This window comes from Nothoprocta perdicaria, unplaced genomic scaffold (genome assembly GCF_003342845.1).
Source record: "Nothoprocta perdicaria isolate Ctin4 unplaced genomic scaffold, notPer1 scaffold_3, whole genome shotgun sequence".
In the NCBI taxonomy this organism is placed as follows: Eukaryota; Metazoa; Chordata; class Aves; order Tinamiformes; family Tinamidae; genus Nothoprocta; species Nothoprocta perdicaria.
In genome coordinates, this window is record NW_020455532.1 from 2348647 (window position 1) to 2370857 (window position 22211).

A 22211-nucleotide genomic window follows, 5' to 3' on the forward strand; every position below is an offset into this window, starting at 1 on the left:
GCGTGGGCGCCGCCTCGGCCATGTCCGGAGCGGCCGCCGAGGAGGAGGCGCGGGGCTCCGTCCCGCCCGGCGCGGCCGACACCACCCTGGCGCCCGCGGGCCCCACCGACGCCTCCTTCGCCGAGCAGAACCTGAGCTTCACCACCACGGACCTCAGCCTGGTGGAGATGACGGAGATGGAGTACACGCAGCTCCAGCACATCCTCTGCGCCCACATGGAGGCCCCGGCCGGCGAGGCCGACGGCGAGCCGCGGCTCAACGCCGCCTTCGCGCCGGCCGGCGGCCCCGCGGAGCCCGCGCCCGACGCCGGCCCGGCCGCCGCCACGCAGCCCGTGTTCCCCGTGCTCTGCCAGCCCCCGGAGAGCAGCCTGCTGAGCTCCAACCCCTGCGTGGGCCACGTYGACTTCCAGGAGCTCAGGATGCTGCTGCTCAGCGAGCCCAACCCGCCCGCGGCCCACGCCGACAAAACGCCCGGCGGCGGCGGCTCCGCGGAGGCGCCCGGCGCCGTCCGGCCCAAGGGCAGCTCTGCGGGCGCCGACGGGCCCGTCCCCGCGCCCGAGGCCAGGGCCAGGTCGGCCGTGCGCGTGCGGCTGGAGGACAGGTTCAACAGCATCCCGGCGGAGCCGCCGCGCGCGCCGGAGCCCCACGAGCCCGCCGCCGCCCTCAGCAAGTGCGTGGGGATTCCCTGTCCTCGACACCTTTCACCGCCGGGGTTTTCACGTAGCTCTAAACTGGTTTGTTGAGTTGAGCCTGTGCACGGGGCTGGTTTCATGTGCAAAAAGCAAAGAGTTGGGGTTTTTATAAGAACTGCACCGGTAAAATGTGGCCGTAACTCTGCCCGCCTCAGGTTTTCCCTTTRTATATTGCACAGTTACAAAATAGATACAAAGTGGATTACTTCCCAATATTATTTTTGATACCAAGTAGCGGAGTAGATAAAGGCAGGGGAAGAACGTTGCCTGGTGTTAAACGCTACCTGGTAGAAGTCAGGTAGATTTAGAGGATAACAAAGCATTGGGAATTGGATAATGCTGGAGATTGGGGGCCCAGCTGTGGGAAAACCTTGCAAAGAAACGTTGCTGCTTAGAGGACTCTCCTCAGCTGATCTTCTCGTCACCAAAGTGACAAAAACCAATAGTAACGATTTGTATTTCGAGTAGATGAAAGTGGTTTCCTGATGCTAGTTCCCAGGAGGGAGCGCACACCTGCAGACGTTCTGCCCCTCGTTGTCRAGTAGCCAGCCTTGCACCTGTGTGTGTGTTTTCTCCTCAAGTTTAGTAACGCTGATCCGGCCGCCCTCGGAGCTGATTCCTCTCCACCAGCACCCGAATAAGTGCGCCGGCCTCGTGAAGGGCAAGCCGGCGGCGCTGCAGTTCGCGTACCCGCTGCTGGCCATGAACGCGCCCGCCGGCGCCTCGCACGCGCAGGTGGGTGACGGTCCCGCTGATAGCGGGAGGAGGCGGCTGCAGATCCGCCYGCATCCCTGGGGCAGGATCCGCCGGGGCAGCAGGTCACCAGGCTTAGGCTTGGGCCGCGTTGGAGTCAGTCTGGAATCGCAAACTCCTGAAAAATCGTCCCGTGTTACCTGTAGCACCTGCTGCACCAGGGGGGTCTCGATCTCTGTGTATTCCCAGTGCTAATTCCACCTCTAACAACCCTGCAATCTTCGAGTGCTGACACCATTAATTTACCCCTTTTAGGTGTAACATAATTCCAGAAGATTATGCTAAAATGTTTGAATTTTTTCTTTGGTTTTTGATTGGTTTAAATCTGCCTGAAAAGAAGGATTTACAATGTTGTAATTTGTTTATTCTTAGGTTAATCTTTAAGACCATCAAAAAGTACTTATTCCAGTTATGTCATCTGTGATAATGTGCATGCAGGTAACATGATCAGGCAGCCTTTAGATGGCTTGTTAGGAAGATATTTGTAATCTTGTGTGTGTGTGTACATAAACGTCATCTACACAATCCCAGAAGGAAACGCTCAGCGAGGACAAATTTCCATTTCCTTTTGTTCTAACYCATTTTGACCAAAAGGATTTGGGTGGTTGTTTTTCGCAGACCTCTGGAACGTCCTGCGCTGTTTTGGAAGCTGCCAAACACCAAGACCTGGCGTTACCCAGACCGTTCTGTTACCATCAGGAGATGGAAGCCACGAAGCAGACAGCGGGTGCTAGGAATAAGGCTTTGCCCGAGCAGGTCTGGATCAAAGTTGGAGGTAAAGCACGTGCAACTCCCTTTCACGTCGCTATCCATGCCCTTCATTTTCAAATCTGTACTTGTGTTTTTTATTTCTGAATTTATTTTCTATAATGAATATGATTTTACTGATGCATATGAGTTGTGGTCACTATGTCTGGGACACACTGTGGACAATATGGGACTGGATTTCCTTAAAAAAAATTGAATTTTAGCTATACTTTCAAAATTGTTCAGCAGTGCTAGTTTGAAATGAGAAAAACTGAGACTGCAAAGTACCTTGGAAACCCTGGGCTGKGTCTAAGTAACTGGCTCTGCCAATTCTTTAACCCCAAATTTGGTGTAGCAGTTGCAGCCAATATAAAACTGAGGAACATTTAAAGGACTTCCTCAAATGTTCATTAAAAGCAAGTATTATCTCAATAATTACTTTGAGAACGTAGAAACTAAGTAGATTGTCAAGCAACAAGCAGTGCGTTAGGGCTTCCTAAGGACGTTTTGTTTCTATGACTCAATCTAGGATGGGGCTAAAGCTCCAGAGATTATTCCCCATAAATGAAATGACTAAAAATAAATTTAAAGTGATCAATCTTTGATCAGAATTGCAATAATAATAGCAAGGTTTTAATTCAGGATCTCCCTTTCCTCTTGGTTTTGCAAAGAAGACGCCTTGTGCAAGCAAGCGCTGAGCAAGAGGAGCCGCAGCCGGCCGAGCCCGCTGGAGCCCGGCGCGGAGCGGAAGCCGCTCGGCGAGATCCAGAACACGCGCGAGGGCGCGGGCGCCGCGGGCGCGCAGGGACCCTGGCCCGCGGGCGCCGCCGCCGGGGCCGCCCTCGAGGGCGTCTCGCAGCGGCGCGAGCGCCACAACCGCATGGAGCGGGACCGCAGGTGAGGGGCCTTCGGTGTCCACAAACACCTCAGGGGAGGCGGTGGGGAGGATGGGGCGGCCCCTCTTCAGTGGTGGCCACTGGTAGGACTGGCCACAAACTGAAGCACCAAAAGTTCCACAGGAACTTGAGGAAAATTTCCTGCCAATAAGGGTGGCAGAGCCCTGGAGCAGGCTGCCCAGAGAGGCTGTGGAGTCTCCTCCTTTGGAGCTCTTCCCAACCCGCTTGGACGCAGCCTGTGCCCCGTGCTCTGGGTGACCCTGCGTGTGCAGGGGGTTGGAYGGGATGTGCTCTGCAGGTCCCTTCCAACCTTAATGATTCTGTGGTTCTCTGAAATACCAATACTGTAGTACTACCATCAGTACCCAGGGCAGAAGGTGGATTTGACCTATTGCATTTTCCTTACAAGAAAAATCAGTGCCAGGGATAAAGTGTTAGATATTTGTTAGAGGGAAGAATGGATGGGGGCGCTTTTTGTTGTTGTTTTACTGCATAAGGGGAAAAATAAAGGCATAAATCAGAGCATTTAACAAGTCTCTGATCTGTTGATTTGTTTTGATTTAACAAATCTATGCTAACTCACATATCCCATGGCTAATACATAAACATGAAGTTTGTAGCTAACAGAAGATAAAAGAGAAAATCCCCAAGGGCTGTGACTTTTAGCAGCCCGTGAATAGACAGTGTTGCTTGCTTTTTGTCTTCTCTCCCAATTGATGATAGTGGTCTGTGTTGTTCTGTAGGCGCAGAATCCGGATTTGCTGCGATGAACTGAATCTCCTGGTTCCCTTCTGCACYGCGGACACCGACAAGGCGACGACGCTGCAATGGACAACTGCTTTTCTGAAGTACATTCACGAACGGCACGGAGACTCTCTGAAAAAGGTTCTTAAGCCAGCTTTGTTCTTGATTACAAACGTGAAAATAGTTCGAATCCATCAGAATGTAGCTACAAGAATGTGCAAGGCTTTTGCTAGATATTTACATTATAAAGGGCCAATGTAGCCCTGACTATTCCTTTCTCCACCTGCTTGTGGAGATGCTTGCCCAGCCCCACTGCTCCCTGTTACAGTACACATCTCCATGCACTCGTCTCTTGAAAAACACTATCTTGCATCAATATATTCCTTAAACATAATCCTTCCTGTGTTTTGATTTTAGGAATTTGAGACTGTGTTCTGTGGTAAAACAGGCAGAAGACTAAAACTAGCAAGATCAGACTCATTTGTAGCGTGTCCGGTGCAGGAAAACACGCACGGCCTTGGGGACCAAGTCGTCTGAACCGCCCAGCTCGAAGGGCTCGGGCCGCTCGTAATCGGCCCGGCTGCTTTTGTTCTCTCTTTGGGTGCTGCCCTTCGTGCGAGTAATTCCATTTTTCTCACGTGAGTAACTTGACAGGCTCCAGGATGGCCTTGCAAAACACAGCGTGTACAAATACACTAACAGAGCATGAATGAAAACGTTTTTTATTCAGAAGAGAAATGAAAGTTAACTACCAACAGTGCCGATCAGTTTGCTGATAAATGGACTCAGGGACCAGAGGCAGCAGAAAATGTCACGACACCTACTCACTATTTTCCCCCGTTAGTTTTTTACCCCTTTTCTGTTTATGGTTCTGCACTGCGCTTTCATTTTATTATTTATTTTTATTTTTTTTAAAGGAAGACATGCCATGGGCCAGTTAGGGAGGGYTGTAGAACATCCACTGGTCCTTTAATGACTAGATGCAAATACATTCTCTAGGTGTTAAAAGAAATTAAAGATACCATTATAATGCCTTTTTTTCAAATAAAAGTTATACTAGTTAATTGAATAAGTGCATAGTTTCCAAATTGAACTGCTATCTGAAGATCACCTTTGCCATGAATGTTTTAACACATTCCTCCCCAGACTAAGATTATTTTAAAGTCCAACAGTTTCTTGTATTGTTACTTTAGTCCAAAAGTGGCACATTGTAAACAGTATATTATTTAAATGCACAAACTATTTTCATGTTTAAAGATTAATGTGGCTCCCTTGTGCATAAACTTCAGCATTTAGGACAGAGGTAGAATAGTTTGTGAACTGAGAGTGGCATTATTATTATTTTAAATAGATGATGCTAACAGGCTTTAAAGTACAAAAATGTCTCCAAAATAAATACTGTTTTAAATCACGGATATTCACAATTTTGCAGCAATTTATTTCCAAAGAATCCTTGTAAAAACAGTTCAGGGAGTGGCGTTCATCAAAGCATTGCTGTGTATAATGAAACGTACAGTATCACCAAGAAAAGGTTAAAAAAATCTCCGTTTATTTTTACAACAGTTCATACAGGTGTGTTTGGCTGGTCTTTAGAAGAGCATCCCTTCTTAGTTGGGGTTTCATTCACAATTACTGTGCAAATAGCTTAAGTAGCGGTCACGAGAATGCTGTTACTGAATTTCCTTTATTATTAGATGGAAATATACAAAAATTCTCCCCTGCCACTTGAAATATATACATTACATCGTTGCAGAATCTGAGTGCAAGAGCTCTGCTGTTTATTRCTCTTTGCAAATAGCTGAGGTGCAACCAGAAGATGGACAGGAAACGTAGACGGGATGTGATCTTCACTTAAGACTCTCTGGCCTAAGAATAGGGGATATTTAAATAACTCATTTCCATGGCTGTTGCCGGCAGTGCCAGGGAGCGGAGGAGGCTCAAACGCCTGCACAGCAGAGCCCCGACCTCGAGGAGCGTTAGGGGGGCCSCGTGAGAAGGACCAAGGCTCCCCAGGGCTGCAAAGGCAGAAAGGGAAGGGGAGACTTTCTTTCTTAGCATCTTTACTGCTAACAACGTAGGGGGATGAGAAAATACTCAAAAAGCCTTTTTTATTACAAGTTTTTGCCTGATGCTTTTTTTTTTTTTTTTCCGTAGAACTCACTTGCTAGTCACAGTCTCCACTTAATTCATTTTAATAGAAGGAACATCTGTCCATTTATCACTAGGAGGATTCTTGCTGTTTTCTTACAATGCTCTTACTTAAATATTCAGTCACTTTTGCATCGATCGTAGTGTCGTTTTTATGATTTTTTGGAAGTTGCTGCTCCAACAGCTCCCATGCAGGCTGATGTGTCACAGATTCCCGGCGTTCCCTGAGCCCCAATCATACCGGGAGTACCAGGATCCCCTGGAAGACCGGGTTCACCTTGAGCACCATCCCGACCATTTTTGCTAATTCCAGGTACACCAGGTAGTCCTAAACAAGGGGGGGAAAAGAGTTAATGAAATATTATCTTCCTTTTTTTTTTTTTAGTTTAAAGTTTTCTTTTAAGATGATTTTTAGTTATTAAAATACTTGGAGTGTCTGTACATCAGGCTTGTTCTGTCCATTTTGTGCAAGGTGTTAAATAAACTTAGCCCAGGTGTGGAGTGCGTGGTGGGAGTTGTTACTGCATCACGCTGCGAGTAGCAGCGACTGAGTTGGGAGCAGGAATATTCTGCAGGATCCCTGTCCAGGCGGGCCGAGGGCTGCGCTAGAGCCAGAGCCAGGGCCCAGCTCCGAGCTCAGCCCTCGCCCGGGSTTTGGCTCCTTTGGGCTCTTCCCGTCCCTTTCACCTCCTCCAGGCTGGCAGCGATTAACACTGCACGAGGGTAGAAGAGCCTTGAGAACGAATATGCAGAAATGTCCTTGGCTCTGCACACGTGGAGCTTCCTTTACACCCGTGCCGAGCTCCAAAAACTCACTCCTGCTGAAAGGCACGTTCCCTTTACAGCAAAAAAATTCCTGCTTAGGACAGACCCAAGGGACTGGTTTTGAATTTCTTTTTTCCTTCACATTCCAAGCAATTCACAAACCTCTCAGTCCTGYAACAACTCTATGACTGATGCACGCTACTGAAACGCCCTTCAAYCCTGTTAAATGAGATTCTGTCCACCTGAGGGCAGGTGTATCAGGTAGYCAAAAACCTGCCTTCCTATCTTAATTATGATAAAAAGCGCCTGATCCTATTGATAAGAATCGCAGCTGCTGTTTATTTCATTATATTGCATGATCTTAATGGGTACAGAGTAGCATCTTTTTACAAGCTTTGGAAAAGAAAACATGTTTATGGATTAATGCACTTATTTTATGGAGAAATCTGGGACAACTTGTATAAATATTCTGGTTTTGTGAAATTATATAGACGAGAGCCTGCTTTTGGTGCCTGTAACATATTCATTGTGTAGATATAATTGCAATTAGAAAACTGTTTTAATGGGTAAGAAAAAATAAAGMATTTTCCTTCTGAGTTTCTAATAGAGATTTATTAATTTGCAACCCTAGATTATTAAAGGTGTTACCTTGAAGCCCTTGATCTCCATCAGGCCCATCAATAGCTTGTCCAACTGGTCCTTTATCTCCCTTTTCACCAGCATCACCTTGAAGAGAAGMAGAGAATTTCCACAACGGGCTGCACGTGCAGCCCAAGCAGAGCAGAGGCCGCGCGAAGGGCTTCAAAACGCTGCAGGAACCACGAGCGCGGCCTCACCTCTGGGTCCGGGATCGCCGAGCTCTCCCGTCGGGCCCCGGTAGCCGGGGGGCCCGCGGGCGCCGGGGTGCCCGACGCTCCCCGTCGTCCCGGGAGGCCCGGGGGGGCCGGCGGGGCCGGGACGTCCCGTCATGCCGGGGGACAGCGGCTTCCTCCCCGGGGGGGCCGGCGGGGCCGGGACGTCCCGTCATGCCGGGGGACAGCGGCTTCCTCAGATTGGCAGCCAACTGTGCAATTTGATCTGCAAAAACACGGAGCGGGGAATGGGGCAGGCGGCGGCGCCCCCGTCCCCGCGCCGGCTGCCGCRGGGGAGCTACCGAGCGAGGGAGCAGCTAAAACCGAGTTTCTGACAATAAAGGCGGCTGCTCTGGCAGGTTTCTTGCTCTCTGCTGCTCCTACACACTTGCTGCTTCCAGAAGGAGGCTAAACTTTCCAGAATCTGCCACGCCAGCTCACTTGTGTCTTATATTCTTTTTAAATAATAAACCTCAAGCTACAGATAGAGAGTTTGGTCCCCAATCTGTAGGATTATTAAGTCACCGATATTTCTTGCTTCCTAAACCAACTTTTAAAGATTCTAAATATTGGAGAACAATGCTAAAAATGATCAAGTTTTCCAAAACCTGATGGTTTTGACTCCATGCCATGGGTGAAGCTACCCTCTAAATGCACAACGTAGTGTCAAAGCAGCAACAGTTCCTGCAGGCCCTTGGGGGCAGAGGGGCGAGGGGCGCTGTGAGGATCAAAGGCAGAAGGAAGAAGGGCAGGACAGGGATGTTGCAGGGCAGCTTTGCCAGCCCTGAATAATTACTTTACATTAATGTCAAAATATTTTCCCCCGTTGAATCAGAGAAATAACAAAATCTCAGGGGTCATCTCGCACTGAGGATCTCCATCTCTYCAGCTACCTCTGTATTTAAAGCCCCTTTCCCCAGCAGCACTCACCGTTTATCATTTCCCCACAGAGTTCTCTTATATGTTGCTCACTGGCCTCTTTGCCCTGCAATTAAGAAAATAATCCTGCCTTAAGAATGTGGGTTTGTTTGATAACCATCCCTGACAGAAACTCACAAAACTGGTGGGCACAAAACTCATTCCCAGCAGCTCATAAGGAGCAGCCAAGGATCCCTCCTGAGGATGCATTTACCCCTCACATCACAACAGCTCCAATGAGAAGCTGTCCTGACCTTACTAGCAGGGATTCATTTCAATATTTGAAGCCAGATTATTTCATCTTGAATTTTAAAGGTCATTTGGCCTTTCCTGATTGACGAGGCATTACCTCTGTTCAAAGATAAAAACCTAACATTTGGAGCAGTGAGTAAGAGTTATATTTTCAAATAATCAGCAACTTCTAACTCACTTTTCTAATGAAAAGTCACTTAATGCAGCCCATTCTATTGAATGCAGAAAATCTATTACTATAACAGTGCGAGAGAAGATTAATTCTCCAAAGCATGAATTTGAAGAATATACTTTTAACTCTAAACTTGCAAACTGCACTAATTGTGTTCAATATAAGACAGGCTGCTGTGGCAGGACCGAGCTGCGAGTGCATCTACCCGCTTCTGTCTCCCCAAATCTGGACAAAATTAGGGGCTTTTCACCCAGACCCAAATCCAGACCCCACCTATTCCCATTAGAGCTCCCTGGCTGGGTCCCCAAAGCAGGGAGCTCACCGGAGGGCCGGGCTTTCCTGTGATGCCGGGAACACCCTGTACTCCCTGCAAGCCCATAGGCCCTGGATGACCAGGAATCCCCGGAACACCGGCGGTCCCGTTAGGTCCTTGGGCGCCTTTGGGACCAAGCTCTCCTCTTTTTCCTGGCTGTAAAGAAGAAAAAGGAAAAAAGATTAAAAAGCAAGATATGGTCTGTTATGCTCTTAAGGGGCTTAATTAAGCTTTTCTTCCCATTTCCCTAAAGGAACTGGGCGCCCACGTCCTTTGTCCATTACRCGGGTGGTTTGACATAGAGGTCTTGGTTATTAGAGTCCATGTCTGCCCTGCAACCAAATTAGTCAAATCCAGTTTGTACCATTTGATCGTCACAAAGAATTGTCATTGTCACAGATTTTAGGGCATGGCTGAGAGGAACACAGGCTGCTGGGTCATGTTCCCTGCATGGGACATGTTCCCTGGGACATGGCACTGCAGGTGCCACCCTGCAGTTCTGGAGACACCTCATGGAGGGACGGCAAGTGCCTTTGTCCCCAACCCCAGCACTGGCGGGTCTGGCACCTACCTCTCCTTTCTGGCCGGGAGGACCAAAGGGACCCTGTGGGAAAATAAAAGGAAAACATGAAACAATAASCCAATAAAAAAGGGTACATTGATCAAATCCACGTGCTGAGCTTCGGGAAGCAGAGCAGACACAGAGCACCCCGTGGGCCTTTCTAGTTGAGGTGGCAGCAATGACAGGGGTATATGACACGGTGAGCCCAAGGCCTGGGGGGCTCTTGCCTTGCCCAGCCAGTCACCAACAGCAGCTCCTGGAGCTCCCATGTGGTTAATCCTCACTGGCCACCTGAGCTGGGCTTCCCTGGGCTCACACGTGTGAGCGGAGGCTTTGATGACCGGATGGGCACCTACCAGCTCTCCTTTGTCCCCRGGGAGGCCGTCGGCTCCAGCGATGCCCTGGAAGGGAGACACGGACGTCAGCACATCCACATGGGCACCCAGAGCACCCGGCAGCCCCTCGTGCCCAGGGCAGGGCCCGTGGGTGCTGCTCCCTGCACACGGGTGCCCTCAGGGCAGCTGCTGCCCCTGCAAAGCTCGAGGTTTATTGGCAGGGGGAAAAGCCGCCCTGGAAGAGATGAGCCCTGCGGRAACAGGCACCAGGAACAGGCACTGTGGGCACCACGTGCTCCTCTGCCCGGGCCTTTTACCCGGCCGCTCTGGGTCTCTGACTACCAGGGGATGTCTCACCAGTCTCTTCCAGTGGATCTGAATGTCAGGTGTCCCATGCCCAGGGCTCCCGGAGCACGTGGCTTTGCAGTGGCACCACACGGTGTCCAGGAAGCCTCATCCCCAGCACACTCCCCTCCAGGGCTGCTTCATCCCATCCTTAAACAGCCCGAATGGGATCCAAGGCGTTTGGGCGAGGAGCCTCCCTCGCTGCCTGGCCAGGTGTGCCCGGGAGCAGGGACCTSTTCATCCCCTTCCCTCGAGCCCACAGGGACAGGAGCAACCCCAGCAGGGCCGGGAACGGCCCAGGCTGCTGCACAGGCAGCAGCACTTTGCCCTCCCAGCCCACACAGCCGCAATTAGAGCAGCTAATGAACCTCATTACGGTGAGCTCACAGCTCTGGGGAGGAGCTACTGCAAGGCAAAGGGAGCTGGATTGATCTTCCCCTTAGCAATGAAACAGAGACCCCGAGTCTGCAAGCAAACCGGCAATGACTGGGGAAAAACGCACCGTTTTTGGTAAAGAACCACTAGCACAAGCTATTGCATGCAAACCGGCTCAGATACTCCTCAGCAAGATTAATCCAAATGAGAAAATTACACAGCAAAACATCAAGTAAATGAGTGTCCTGGCCTGCTCTGGACTAGGATAGGGTGTCCCTGGCACTGCCCTCCAYGCCCACGACCCGAGGGGCTGGTGGCCTCCAGCCAGCAGCACCGCCTGCCCCTTCCAACCCCTGCCTTTCTAGACGGCTCTCCCATGAACGCAGGCAAAGCGGGAAGAAGCGGCGCTTTGCGGGCGGGAGGCGGCGGCTCCGGCGGGGACTGGAGCACGGGGGTGTCGCAGCGGGGGGGTCAGCGCCACTTACCTGGTTCCCTTTGGGACCGGTAGCGCCCGCCGGGCCCTAGGAGCAAGCGAGAGAGGCAGGTGAGCCCAAACCGGCGCCTTCCTGCACCTCCTGGTGCCACCAGACGTTCGCCCAGGGCAGAGGGTGGCCCTGGGTCTCCCAAGGGCTGGGGCACCGCGGCTCCCTGGCATTTCTTAGCAATGGGGGGGGCTTTGGGGACAGTTTGGTGRCACAGCCAGTACCCCCTCGCTGACCATCCTCACCCTTTGCATCTCCACCAGGGAGGTAACGTTTTCCCCTGGGCACCTGGTTCATGCTAGTGCCTAGCAAGGAATCCCTGATAAAGGCATCACCCCAGGCTGCTGTGGCATCCAGAATTCCCAGGAATTTGTTCCTAATAAAGACCTTGAGAAAATACGTTTGCCCATCACAAGCTCCCCCAGCAGGGACTCTCAAATCCACCTTCTGCCCCATATTGCCCATCAATTGCAAGAGTTTCTATACGATCTCAGCGCCGTTGCTCCTCTTGGGCCCTGCTGCACAAAGCTCTCGAATTCTCCATGCAAGATAAGGCACTTGTTGACATGTGGGCCTGCATTCCCCAACACAGCCTGCAGACGGTGGAAAAAACCATGGCAGCACCTGTTGGCTCTGCCTGGGAGAGTTATTTTTTCTGCAAAGAAGGAAAATTTGGCTGCAGATGAGTCCAGTGAGGGGCTGGAGGCAGCCGGGCCGGCAGGGAGGAATCGGTCCTTCCTGTAAGCCTGGATAACACGCCAGGGATGAGGCCGGCTCCGGATCGGCTGCGTTCCCTGCTCAGCAGGTTCCCCGGCAAAACAAGACCAGGTCCTCGGGCTACAGGGACCTGCGTGGAGCCCCCGGGGTCCCTCGTGCYGGGCTGAGACCTGGGGCAGCAGTGACAGCTCAGAGCAAACGCGGATCTTCACGGCCAGGAAGGGATCCTGCGCGTTCCCGCTGCGAATTCCTGCCCTGGGCTCGGAGCAGCTCCAGGGGCCACGTCCCTGCCCGCAGCGATGCCCTGGATGCGGGAAGGGCCCACAATAACCCGCCTGTTTTAGCCTTCCAGCCCTCCCAACTTGGGAAAGCTGCCCGGGGCCGGCACAGAGAGGCCTTGTGGAGGCCGAAGTGCCTCACACTGTTATTTACACACATTTACATGGAAATTTCACCTTAACGGGGGCATCAAGGGAGGCGCCAACACTCGGGCCCTGTTGGCCCGCGAGCGCCGAGCGCTCGGTCTTGCTGCCGTCCTTAAAATGAGAAGGGATCCAGTGAAACAAAAAGCTGGATTTATCCTGGTGCAGGGCCCGGCTGCGCTGCTGCTCGGGAAGAAATCACTGAGCAAAGATAAGAAGTTGAGTCCAGAAACCCTAATCAAACCTCTGATTAACAGAGCGGGTGAATTGGCTCTCTTGTGCTTCCAGGAAGAGCATTTTTGGTGAAATCAGTATAGAGAACTGGAAAGAAAAAAAACACTTGTCTGCTCTGGCTAGGTGATGGTCCCAAAGGCCTCTTTAAAAAAAGATTCCATTCTGTCTAAAAATAGTGGGACTTCTAGGAACTGAAGTGGATACCTGGAGAGAAATATGAATGAAACCAGAAAAGAGGCAGAATCCATGATTTCTGTTTCAGAATCCATGATTTCAGCAACTCAAGACTGGCTGATGTGTCCTGACCTTCCCACTGCTCTGCAGAAGCACCAAAGTGGTGGGTCCATCCAACCCACCACCAGAGCCAGTGGCTCTAGGACAGGGATGGACGGGGAATTTCGGGGGATCTTCTGGATGTTTCTGGTCTCCACATTGCCTTATCTGAGCCCCTCATAATCATTACTGTAAAGAAAAACTCATTACTTGTAGGAAGATGGAAACTGTTCATCCCAATGAATGTGGTATCTGACCCTCAGATAAGCCAATTCCCCTATCCAAAGTGGCATGAACTCTACCATCCTGCTACTAAGCCCTTTGGTGAGAGAATCCCTCTTGGTCCAYGTCCTGAGGATTATTTTTCCTAAACTTCTGCTCTATTTGGGATAGAGCTGGTCATGGGGATCTCCATTCTTCTTCAGCCTTTCAGACACTTCTTAATTATTCTGTTTTTCTTCCCTGTGAAATTCAATATGGGTATTTTAGCRTTCTACACTATGCATCACTTTAGCTCCTCTGAGTGATGTGAACAAAGCCAGACACTAATCCCAAAATAAACCTTAGAGATAGGCTGGATGCTGAAGGCCCCAAAGGTCAAGGTTCTTTTCCTACAGGGTCTGATGTGGATGCTGGTGTTCTCAGGGGTGATACCAGCTGCACAATGTTTGGGGGCCCTATTAGACCATGGTTTTGTGTCTCTAAAGCAGGAATATAGAAACAAGCATCTTCCTTTCCTTACCCTGTCACCAAACTCTCCACGAATTCCTGTTGGACCAGGAAGGCCAGGTTCCCCACTGGCACCTTTGGGACCCTGTTAGGAAAGCACAAAAAAGAACTACAGCTTAAAGTGACAAAAAAACCCCATGACACCCCTGAAGTTGACCCATTTCCATAACTTCTTGCTGACTGATCCCTGCCTGGAGGTTGCAGGAATTTCCTGCTTTTTCTGACCCAGAATACTGACCTGGAAGCCTCTTACACCTGGGGGGCCAATGGGACCTTGGAGACCAAGTGGACCCTGAAAGCAGAAGGAGAAGCATTTGCAAGAAGATAATTCAGGGTCACTTAAGTCACACCTGTAATTAAATTAACTCAGTTCTAACACAGGAAATGGTTTTGTTTTGCAAAACAGTTTTCCTAGTGGCAACGCTAATCAACAGCCATTACAGTGATGCCTGGGATATACTGAAGTTTATTAATAGTTACTATTAATAAAAATGCTCATTTCTATTTTATTAATCACGCTCTCTAGTAGAGTGAATGAACCATATAGTATGTAAAATATACATTAAAGGGGATCTGCCATCTCAGGATTAAGCATTTAAGTGGTACTCCTTTAGGTGGTTCTGCAAGAAACTGCTGTAAAACAAGTACTGCATGACTTAGACATAAAAAATGACAACTGCATCCACTTGCTTGGGCATATTTTGTACCTGCAATATAGGAAAGGCAGCCTCTTAGGCTTCGCCTTATTGCAGGTGCTTTTAAAAAGGCAAGCACTCTAGAAAGAACATGAACATTACTCTGAAGAATCTTGCTTTTGACTGAGAAAATCAGATATATGGTAAAAAACCTGGGTAAAATAAAAATGTAAGTGATTTAGGCATCTAAATCCAGCCTTCTAAAGTGTCTTTTTGAAAGAGGAGCCTTAGGCAAATTTCCATGACAAAGTGGGACTTCAGCTTAGTCCCTCTCTGCAGCCTCCTCTGCCAGCTGCAGTGCAGAGGGATTCCCATACACTGTAACCTGGCTGCCTCCATCAGCAGGGACTACCCAGTGTACTCAAAAAGCCAAGTATCCACGAGACTGCAAGGCAGGCACAGCCCTTGCTGAAAAGGCCTTTCTCTTTGCTGTGAATGCACAAATCTTCCAGATTTATTCACAAGAAAATATGAAAGTATTTATATGTATTTTCCCCTAATTGTTAGCCTAATTCACCTCAGCATCCAAACATCTACTGTCTTCTTTCATTTCTTCAGGCCATTGTGAATAGGAAGAGGAAAACCTTTGCAAAGGGTGATTAAATTTACAATCTAAATCAGTTGCCTTATTCCTGCTTGGCTGACAAGATCAGTGGGGCTGCAACTTTGTACAGAAAGCCCAGAACTAGGAGCTGTTCTGCTTAAACACAACACCCCCTTCTTCGAAGAGCCAGTCAACTACTTGGGCATTTTTGTGGCTACTCTTCTCACTTCTGTCTTCTGCTTTTAACTCAACAAGGAAATTGAGAGTTATAAAGACAGAGTTCTATGGAAATAACATGAAATTGTGTGTGAAAATAATATGAATTGTGTGAATTACTTTGCTGTTGTAGAACTTTTAAAAAAGCTGCATTTGGCAGATCTTGACAGCTTCTGAATATAAAATATGTCTTGATTTGGTATAATATGGGAAGTCAAATTATTTTAAGCCAGATAGTCTCAACACCGGACAAATCCTGCAGCTCTATTTTCATTTTCAAAAATTTTCATATTTTCATATAACTTAGGGACCTAAAAAAACAGATCACAAGAAATAAAACATTGGTTCATCTGCTACTGCTTCYACTGCAGGTCTGGAAGTATAATACAGTTAGATCAATCATGCTTGCTCTTTGGCTATCCCACAATACCTTTTCTCAGGCATCCAATTTTGATGAAAAATTTGGAGACAGGAAAGCACACATTATTAATTCACATTATTTCTGTTTTCCCTTTCCTTGGACATTTGAAGAGCGGCTGCTCACACACAACAAATCATTACACTGTTCAATTTCTTCCAAGTGACATGTACCACAAACCGTGTTAGTGTTGCTGTAGGCTTCTGGATTTCAAAATGAGATATTAAAAAAATGAGAGGCACAACAAAACCCCTGGAAGGTTAGGTCCAAGCACAACAGCAACAATAGTTGGGGAGTAAGAAAATAAATGGCATCCTAGGCATATTTAATGTTGTGAACAACAACAAAAATGCTTTTATCATATGCTGCTTAGTAGGGACACAACAGGTAGCCATGTAGTTATTGCAGAAGGTTTGCCCTGCACAATTCCTCTAGCTCTGTATTTCTAAAGCTTTGAGATGATGCAGGGAACTGAATGAATGCAGGAATAAAACACTCCGTTGAGGATCTCAGTGGATTCTAACCATGAAGTTTCAGATAGTCATCAGCTCACAGCTTAAGAGAGAGAAGTGTCTGGCTGTACAAGGTGTCCTGTTTCCTAGTGACTCACATGCACATCCACTTCCTTTGCAAGCTCCTGGCAGGGTGATGCTACAGCAGGGCTGGAAGGAGGGTGGATGAGATGGGGAATGTGTGAACAGATTCCCCATCTGAAAGTTGTTTTGGCCTCACTCCATATGGTTGTGAATTTTGGGGTATTTCCAAGCAGTTGTGAAAAGCAGGCAATGTGGTACAAGAAAGGCAAGAGGTTGTTAACAGCCCTACGAACTCTTCAATATATTTCAAGCTCCTGTCATTCAATAGGCCAACACACAGCCTGGCCAGTTTTGGTGCTTATATGGCCTCAGGTTTTGCAATAAACCACTGCTGCTCCAAGGAAAGTGATACAAGGAAAGGAAGGATTTCATGTTTTGTGTGCTGGTAGCTATACACGTTGAAATAGCTTAATGGAAGCATTACTTCATTAACTTGCATTGAGGCCAAATTGAACATTGCTATCTGATTTGCTGCCAGGCTCTGCACTGACTGCAGCAGCCCCATAAACCTCTCAACAACCCCAGCTTTCTTTGCTACATGGAAGGGAAGGAATCACTTTGCCCTCCCCAAAGCCAACACCCATAGAGAATAGAGCCTTTTGTTCTAGCCAGGCATTAATCCCATGTAGGAAACTCTACTTTGAGACCTGTTTGATGTGCACTATAGGAAGCAGTCAGCTACTTACAGTCGCTCCTCTGGGTCCGGGCAGGCCTCTCTCACCAGGAACACCCACATCGCCCTAAGAACAGCAGCAAAGTCAGCCAGGCCCTTTGGGAGCAGCACATCCAGCCTCCCCAACCTGCAGAGCTGCTGCATTACTGCTGGCAGCCACGGCATTTGCTCCAGCTTCATTATTTTGGTTTAAATACACTCAGTAGAGCTCAAGACAGATGCAAGTTGCAGGGTTACGTACAGGGATGCCTGGCTCTCCAGAGGGACCTGCCTCTCCCATCTCTCCAGAACTGCCCTGCAGAGGAGAAAACAAACAGTCACTTGGGGCATCTCATCAGACAGTCACTTTTGTCCTACTCAGGGCAACGTGGTGGGAGCAAAAGAAGGGGTTGAAATGTGGCTGAGGAAATAAAAACTGTTGTGCAAGGAGAAATGGCTTCCTGCAGCTATGTCACATGCATGGGGATTAGCAAAAATAATGATGCAGGTGCAGGGAAACTAGAGAAATGGATGGGAGCGACTGAAGGACAACACTTTCCAGAATTGCTCTGTGACAGATTAAAGCAATCTGAGATTTTCTTTCATTTCACGTGGAGGTGTGAATTCAGAGCTCTTTGGTGGTTTTTCTCCTGGGTGGTTTTTGACCCAACTCCTAGAGATCCTCCCAGGTATCCAATATGTCTTCACTGAAACGTCTCAACAAGAACAGGACCTCGCTGGCTACTGCAGTAGCCAAGACCTGCTCATCATGGCCAGGAGAACTCAGCCTGGGCAGGAACACAGGCACCCTCTCTCTGGGATAAGTCCTCCCTTTGAGGACTCCCTTTTATAAGTCCTCAGGTACCAAATCCTCCAAAGCCAAAAAACCTTGACTGAACACAGTCAATAGTTYCCCGTCAGAACTCAGCATTAAAGAGATTCACTTACTGGTTCACCCTTCGAGCCTTTAATACCTGCTCTTCCAGGCAAYCCCTGTGAAAATAAGTAAATAAGCAGTGTCAGAAGTAGAGTTAGTACATTTGCTATTCTGGTCTCATCTGACATACAAGGAATAAAGGAGGATTTACATTCCTGCAGATTTTGCCATGAAAATGATGGCTTTAATTTCTCTCTTATTGCTAGCTGTCCTAGTAGCTCTGAATATACCACTGCTTRGTAATTAGAGCAAAGAGTAATACACAAATAAAACTGCAGCAGCACCATTTTGCACTGCAGAAACATCCTTCTAAAGTTGTTCAAGATGTTCTGCAAGACAAGAAGGAAGGAATACTTTACCTCCATTTAAACAGAGGGCAAACTGGAGAGAGAGATTTTGTCAGTGAACACTGAGTAAGTTGAGGACACAGCTCAGAATATTGTTGAATCCTGGTCAGCTATATCCGAGATCTTAGCTCCCTGCACAAGAGATACACATCCCTGGGATGTGGAAAGTGAAGTCCACCTCAAATGTAGATATTTAGAAAGAAACAAGTGAGACTGGCTCAAGGCCAAGGTGTCTCTAGATTACTACCAGGTGTTACAGGAGATGTGGGTCCACTGGGTCTTGTACACTACTCCCCCTCCATATTTTGGGAAAAGGATATTTTGCCCTTGCTTAAATGGGGCCCCTTGGGAGGCAGGGCACAAAACAAACCTCTCCTCTCCCCACAACAAATATCTGCTGGAAGGCCAAGCTGCTGCAGAGCCTCGAGAGCAGCTGGCCGTGCTGCCATACTCACGGGAAGTCCGTTCGGCCCCTTCTCTCCAGGAGCACCCATGCGAGCTGCATCACCCTGTGAATATTGAGAGGTTAGGAGGGACCCCCGATACTTCAAAACACTTTAACAGTTCGGGGAGACACTCAAAGAGGCATTTTAAATCTTGCCTCAGCGCAGCACGTGCATTGCACTGGGCAGCACGTGGGGTGAGCTTGCAACAGAACCTGCAGGAGCTGGGCACCCATCAGAAACAAGGTGCAGCTGGGGGCAGTTGCGAGCTCAGTGCTTGCAGGTGCTTCCCTAGATACCTCCCAGCCTTAATAATCCAAGAGTTTTCCCTCCTTGGCAACACAGGCAACATGGTCCTGGGGGATCACCATTCAAAAATCAGGCAACTAGCACCTGACAGCACTTAGTCTACATGCAATTAGAATAAACAGATGCCTCTGTCAACAGCTCTGAAAAAAAGCATCTCTGAAGGCCTGGAGTCAGCCAAGAGGAACAACTAAGTAGAGGGGCTTAGCAGAGTTTAGATGTGCGTGGCCCACATGTGCATCTACTCTCTTCAAGGAACTTCCTTGAAATTAATTAATGAGAGCAATTTACTGTTCTTCACTAGTTACACTAGTCAAAAGCTCTCTGTAGAAGCAAAAGTTTTCCAGCTATTATGTTCTTTCCTCACATGAATTAGTAGCTTCATAACAGGCTTGGTACAGTAACAGAAATYGTTCTGCACAGTGTTTAAGTAGGACTTTACAAACCTTCTCACCATCGAGYCCAGGAGCTCCATCTCGTCCATCCTTGCCAGGTATGCCCTGCAACCAGGCAAGGGACAGATTAAAGTCATGACAGACATTGCGGTTTGCAAAATACATTCCCATCAAAGAAACCTTTTGGCAATGGGCCCAGCTCTAGGCTAGCTGGAATAAAGTGAGATATTTATCATTAAGAGCAGGACAGCCAGGGYTTGGTCCAACCAGGACCACACCAAAAGCTACACAAATAGACATGCAGGGTCAAAGCGTGATAACACAGACTGTAAGATGCAAGACTTCTACCATGTTATCCGTAAGCAAGACAGAGACATGATTAACTGAACTTACAGGTTCTCCTATGAGGCCACGAGCTCCTGGGTTTCCTTTTGGTCCAGGTCTACCCTAGAAATCAGTAACAAATCCTGTGTTATCCAGGACACAGCCCTTAAAAACCGTAACTAAACAAACACAATAGTAAAAGTCTAGGGACATTTCATCCCATCTGTACAGGCTCTTGACTTGTTTCATATAACGGACAGTAGTTCTTTTAGGGTACACTAGCAAATTGATGTAATGCTGGCTGTGCATCTGATAAATTTCTCTGCTGTTTCAAATGATGGAGATAAAGATTAGAGCTCCATACTGTAGATTGCAAGCAGCATTTAGACCTCTTCTACAACAACAAGATATAAATATCTATTTTCTATAGCCTCAAATGCAGGATCTCCCATGGAGGGAAATACAGCTTCCCATAAACAATTTGTTAAGCATGTTTTTTGTTTGCTTGTTTCTTTCTTTTTTCTTCTGCTTTGTTTCTGAGAAAAATAATAATTTTATATTTTTAAGTGTCTAGAAATATTATTTCTGTTTTTTGTGTTAGTAGCTTGCATTCACAGTTCCCAGTGTGTTTTAGAGAGATGCATAAGAACAATTAGTCCCTTTTTGCAGGCAGAATTAAATAAAACAACTGAAAGCACAGAGAGTGCTGACAGCAAAACCTGGAAGAGCCATCTGCCATCAAGGCCCTCCAGCTGGACCCTGTTGGTGCCATCTCCCTGTCCCTGCCTCTCAACTGGTAACAACAAAGTTTTCAAATTCCACCTTGCTTTAAGAAAGCACTTTTACAGCTTTAAAGCACTAAAAAATGGATTAAGAGGACAAGTCATAATAAAGATGTAAGACTCCTTTGAATCTTGCATTCAACATTGGAGCAGACTAGTGCTTCACCCCACTCACAGTGTCTCCTTTGGGCCCTCTGAAGCCCTGAGGTCCTTTGTTTCCTTGCTCSCCCTGTAACAATAGAGGAAAGGCCATTAAGCATCTTCAACACCGTGACAAAGACTAACACTTCAAGGGGGTGAATGATGAAGGTCTCTTGTGCTCTTTGCTGGCTTTACCTCTGCCAAGCACCAGTATAAACACACATCCCCAGGGCTTGGCTGTAATTTCTCAGTTACACTCTGTAATTCCTGATGCACTGACTGTTCATCGCAGYGGGGACTCTGCTAGCAACCCCCCAGGGAGGAGACCACGGTCCCCTTCACTTTCTGAAGCACTTGTTTTAACAAACACACAAACAAGGTCAGAGCAAATCTTTAATATTTACTGCTTATGTTCTTCTCGGCATAATTAATGTCCGACAGACAGCAACTACCTCATTTAATTTTAGTTCAGATGAACAACTTCTATGATTGTAAAAGCTAGGGAAGGATCCCCAGAGAGGGGAACTGCTTTGGTGTCATCACAGACTGCAGCGTGTTGCCTGTCAGAAATGAATGAGGGTTTGCTATGAAACTGGTGTTACAGTAACCACACTAGGGAGAGGCTGGGTGACAGGCCAGTGGGCAGTGGAAAAGGCCATTAGAGAGGCCATAGTTCTGCAGAGGCAGCTCTAGGCTCATATTTGGGCACATTAAAGAGTAGAATGGGGGTGTTGGCCCACAAGCAAGACTGCAGGTTCTGTGCTCTCCCACGCTTCACCCTAGAGCTTTTCACACGCATGTGGATTGAATCTTTAATGTCCAACTGACTGCTTTTGCTTTGCAGAAAAAAAATCTAGTGACCTGTGATCTAACCATAGATCAGGCCCAAACAAAGCAGTCTCAGGTCAGCACTTACTGAGCCTTCCTCAAACCTCTTCCTCCCAAGAACTTTACCATGAAAATGCAGCACAGGAACAAAAGAAATCTACATGGGTTTGTCCATAGATGCTACTGTTCAGAGAAAAGCAGTGAGGAACAGAGCACAGGGGAAATGTGGTGAACTTATGCTGGCAGAATGGGGTATAACTGATGGAAAGACAACATGAAATCTGGGTCAGGTGAAATGATATTGCTTTAACTGGAGGGGAAAAAAGGCAAGGGGGATAATCTGATTGAGAAGGTCAACACATTACTGACAGGGAAGAGCTTAGTGCACAGAAGGTAAACTTGAGGCTTTGCCTGTGGAAGGCCACCAAGAAATGCATACATACAGCTTTCCCTGGAGGTCCTGGGATTCCAGGTGGCCCTCTGAAACCAATGTCACCCTGCAAAGAACAATATGTCATTGTAATGCTGCCAATGGCAGAGGATAAAGCCCCTACCTTATACTGCAGCCTAAGAAAACACCTAACACTCTAGAAAGACACCCCATACCCTGTTTCTAGTTTCTAATATAGTCTTGCAAAAGATTCCCTTCTGAAGGAGTACATTTTTACTGTGGATCTCCCTACCATTATCTATGATATACTGATATCATTCCTGGCTTTGACATTTTGAACAAACTTGTTCCTGGATTAAGGCATGGCTGTCTCCAATTCAATCCATTCAGTCTCTAGGCCAGTTATCAGGGGATCCTCACAAAAGACTAAGGTGAGGATTAGCTGGAGATTTATACAGTTCTCCTGGATGC

At 47.9% G+C, this 22211-nt stretch overlaps 2 protein-coding genes across 2 annotated transcripts in view; one reads left to right on the plus strand and one right to left on the minus strand.

Moving 5' to 3' along the window:
- Positions 1–20: 20 nt before the first annotated feature.
- On the plus strand, positions 21–5670 carry TCFL5 (transcription factor like 5). Its single transcript, XM_026042001.1, has 6 exons — positions 21–670; positions 1274–1427; positions 2064–2220; positions 2864–3089; positions 3832–3973; positions 4250–5670. Exons 1-6 carry the CDS (start codon positions 21–23, stop codon positions 4367–4369), a joined length of 1449 nt encoding a protein of 482 aa, XP_025897786.1. The 3' UTR covers positions 4370–5670.
- Positions 5671–5964: 294 nt separating this feature from the next.
- The window catches only part of COL9A3 (collagen type IX alpha 3 chain), a 32589-nt gene continuing 16342 nt past the window's right edge, over positions 5965–22211 (minus strand). Inside the window, exons 15-33 of the mRNA XM_026042273.1 lie at positions 21793–21846; positions 20556–20609; positions 19668–19721; positions 19326–19379; positions 18586–18639; positions 17795–17839; positions 17109–17162; positions 16881–16934; positions 13964–14017; positions 13739–13810; positions 11354–11389; positions 10170–10214; positions 9823–9855; positions 9261–9407; positions 8527–8581; positions 7783–7822; positions 7582–7733; positions 7394–7471; positions 5965–6308 (exon numbers count right to left, since the gene is read on the minus strand). Coding sequence (XP_025898058.1) covers positions 6133–6308; positions 7394–7471; positions 7582–7733; positions 7783–7822; positions 8527–8581; positions 9261–9407; positions 9823–9855; positions 10170–10214; positions 11354–11389; positions 13739–13810; positions 13964–14017; positions 16881–16934; positions 17109–17162; positions 17795–17839; positions 18586–18639; positions 19326–19379; positions 19668–19721; positions 20556–20609; positions 21793–21846 — 1311 coding nt within the window. The 3' untranslated portion in view covers positions 5965–6132. The remainder of the gene's footprint in view (positions 6309–7393; positions 7472–7581; positions 7734–7782; positions 7823–8526; positions 8582–9260; positions 9408–9822; positions 9856–10169; positions 10215–11353; positions 11390–13738; positions 13811–13963; positions 14018–16880; positions 16935–17108; positions 17163–17794; positions 17840–18585; positions 18640–19325; positions 19380–19667; positions 19722–20555; positions 20610–21792; positions 21847–22211) is intronic.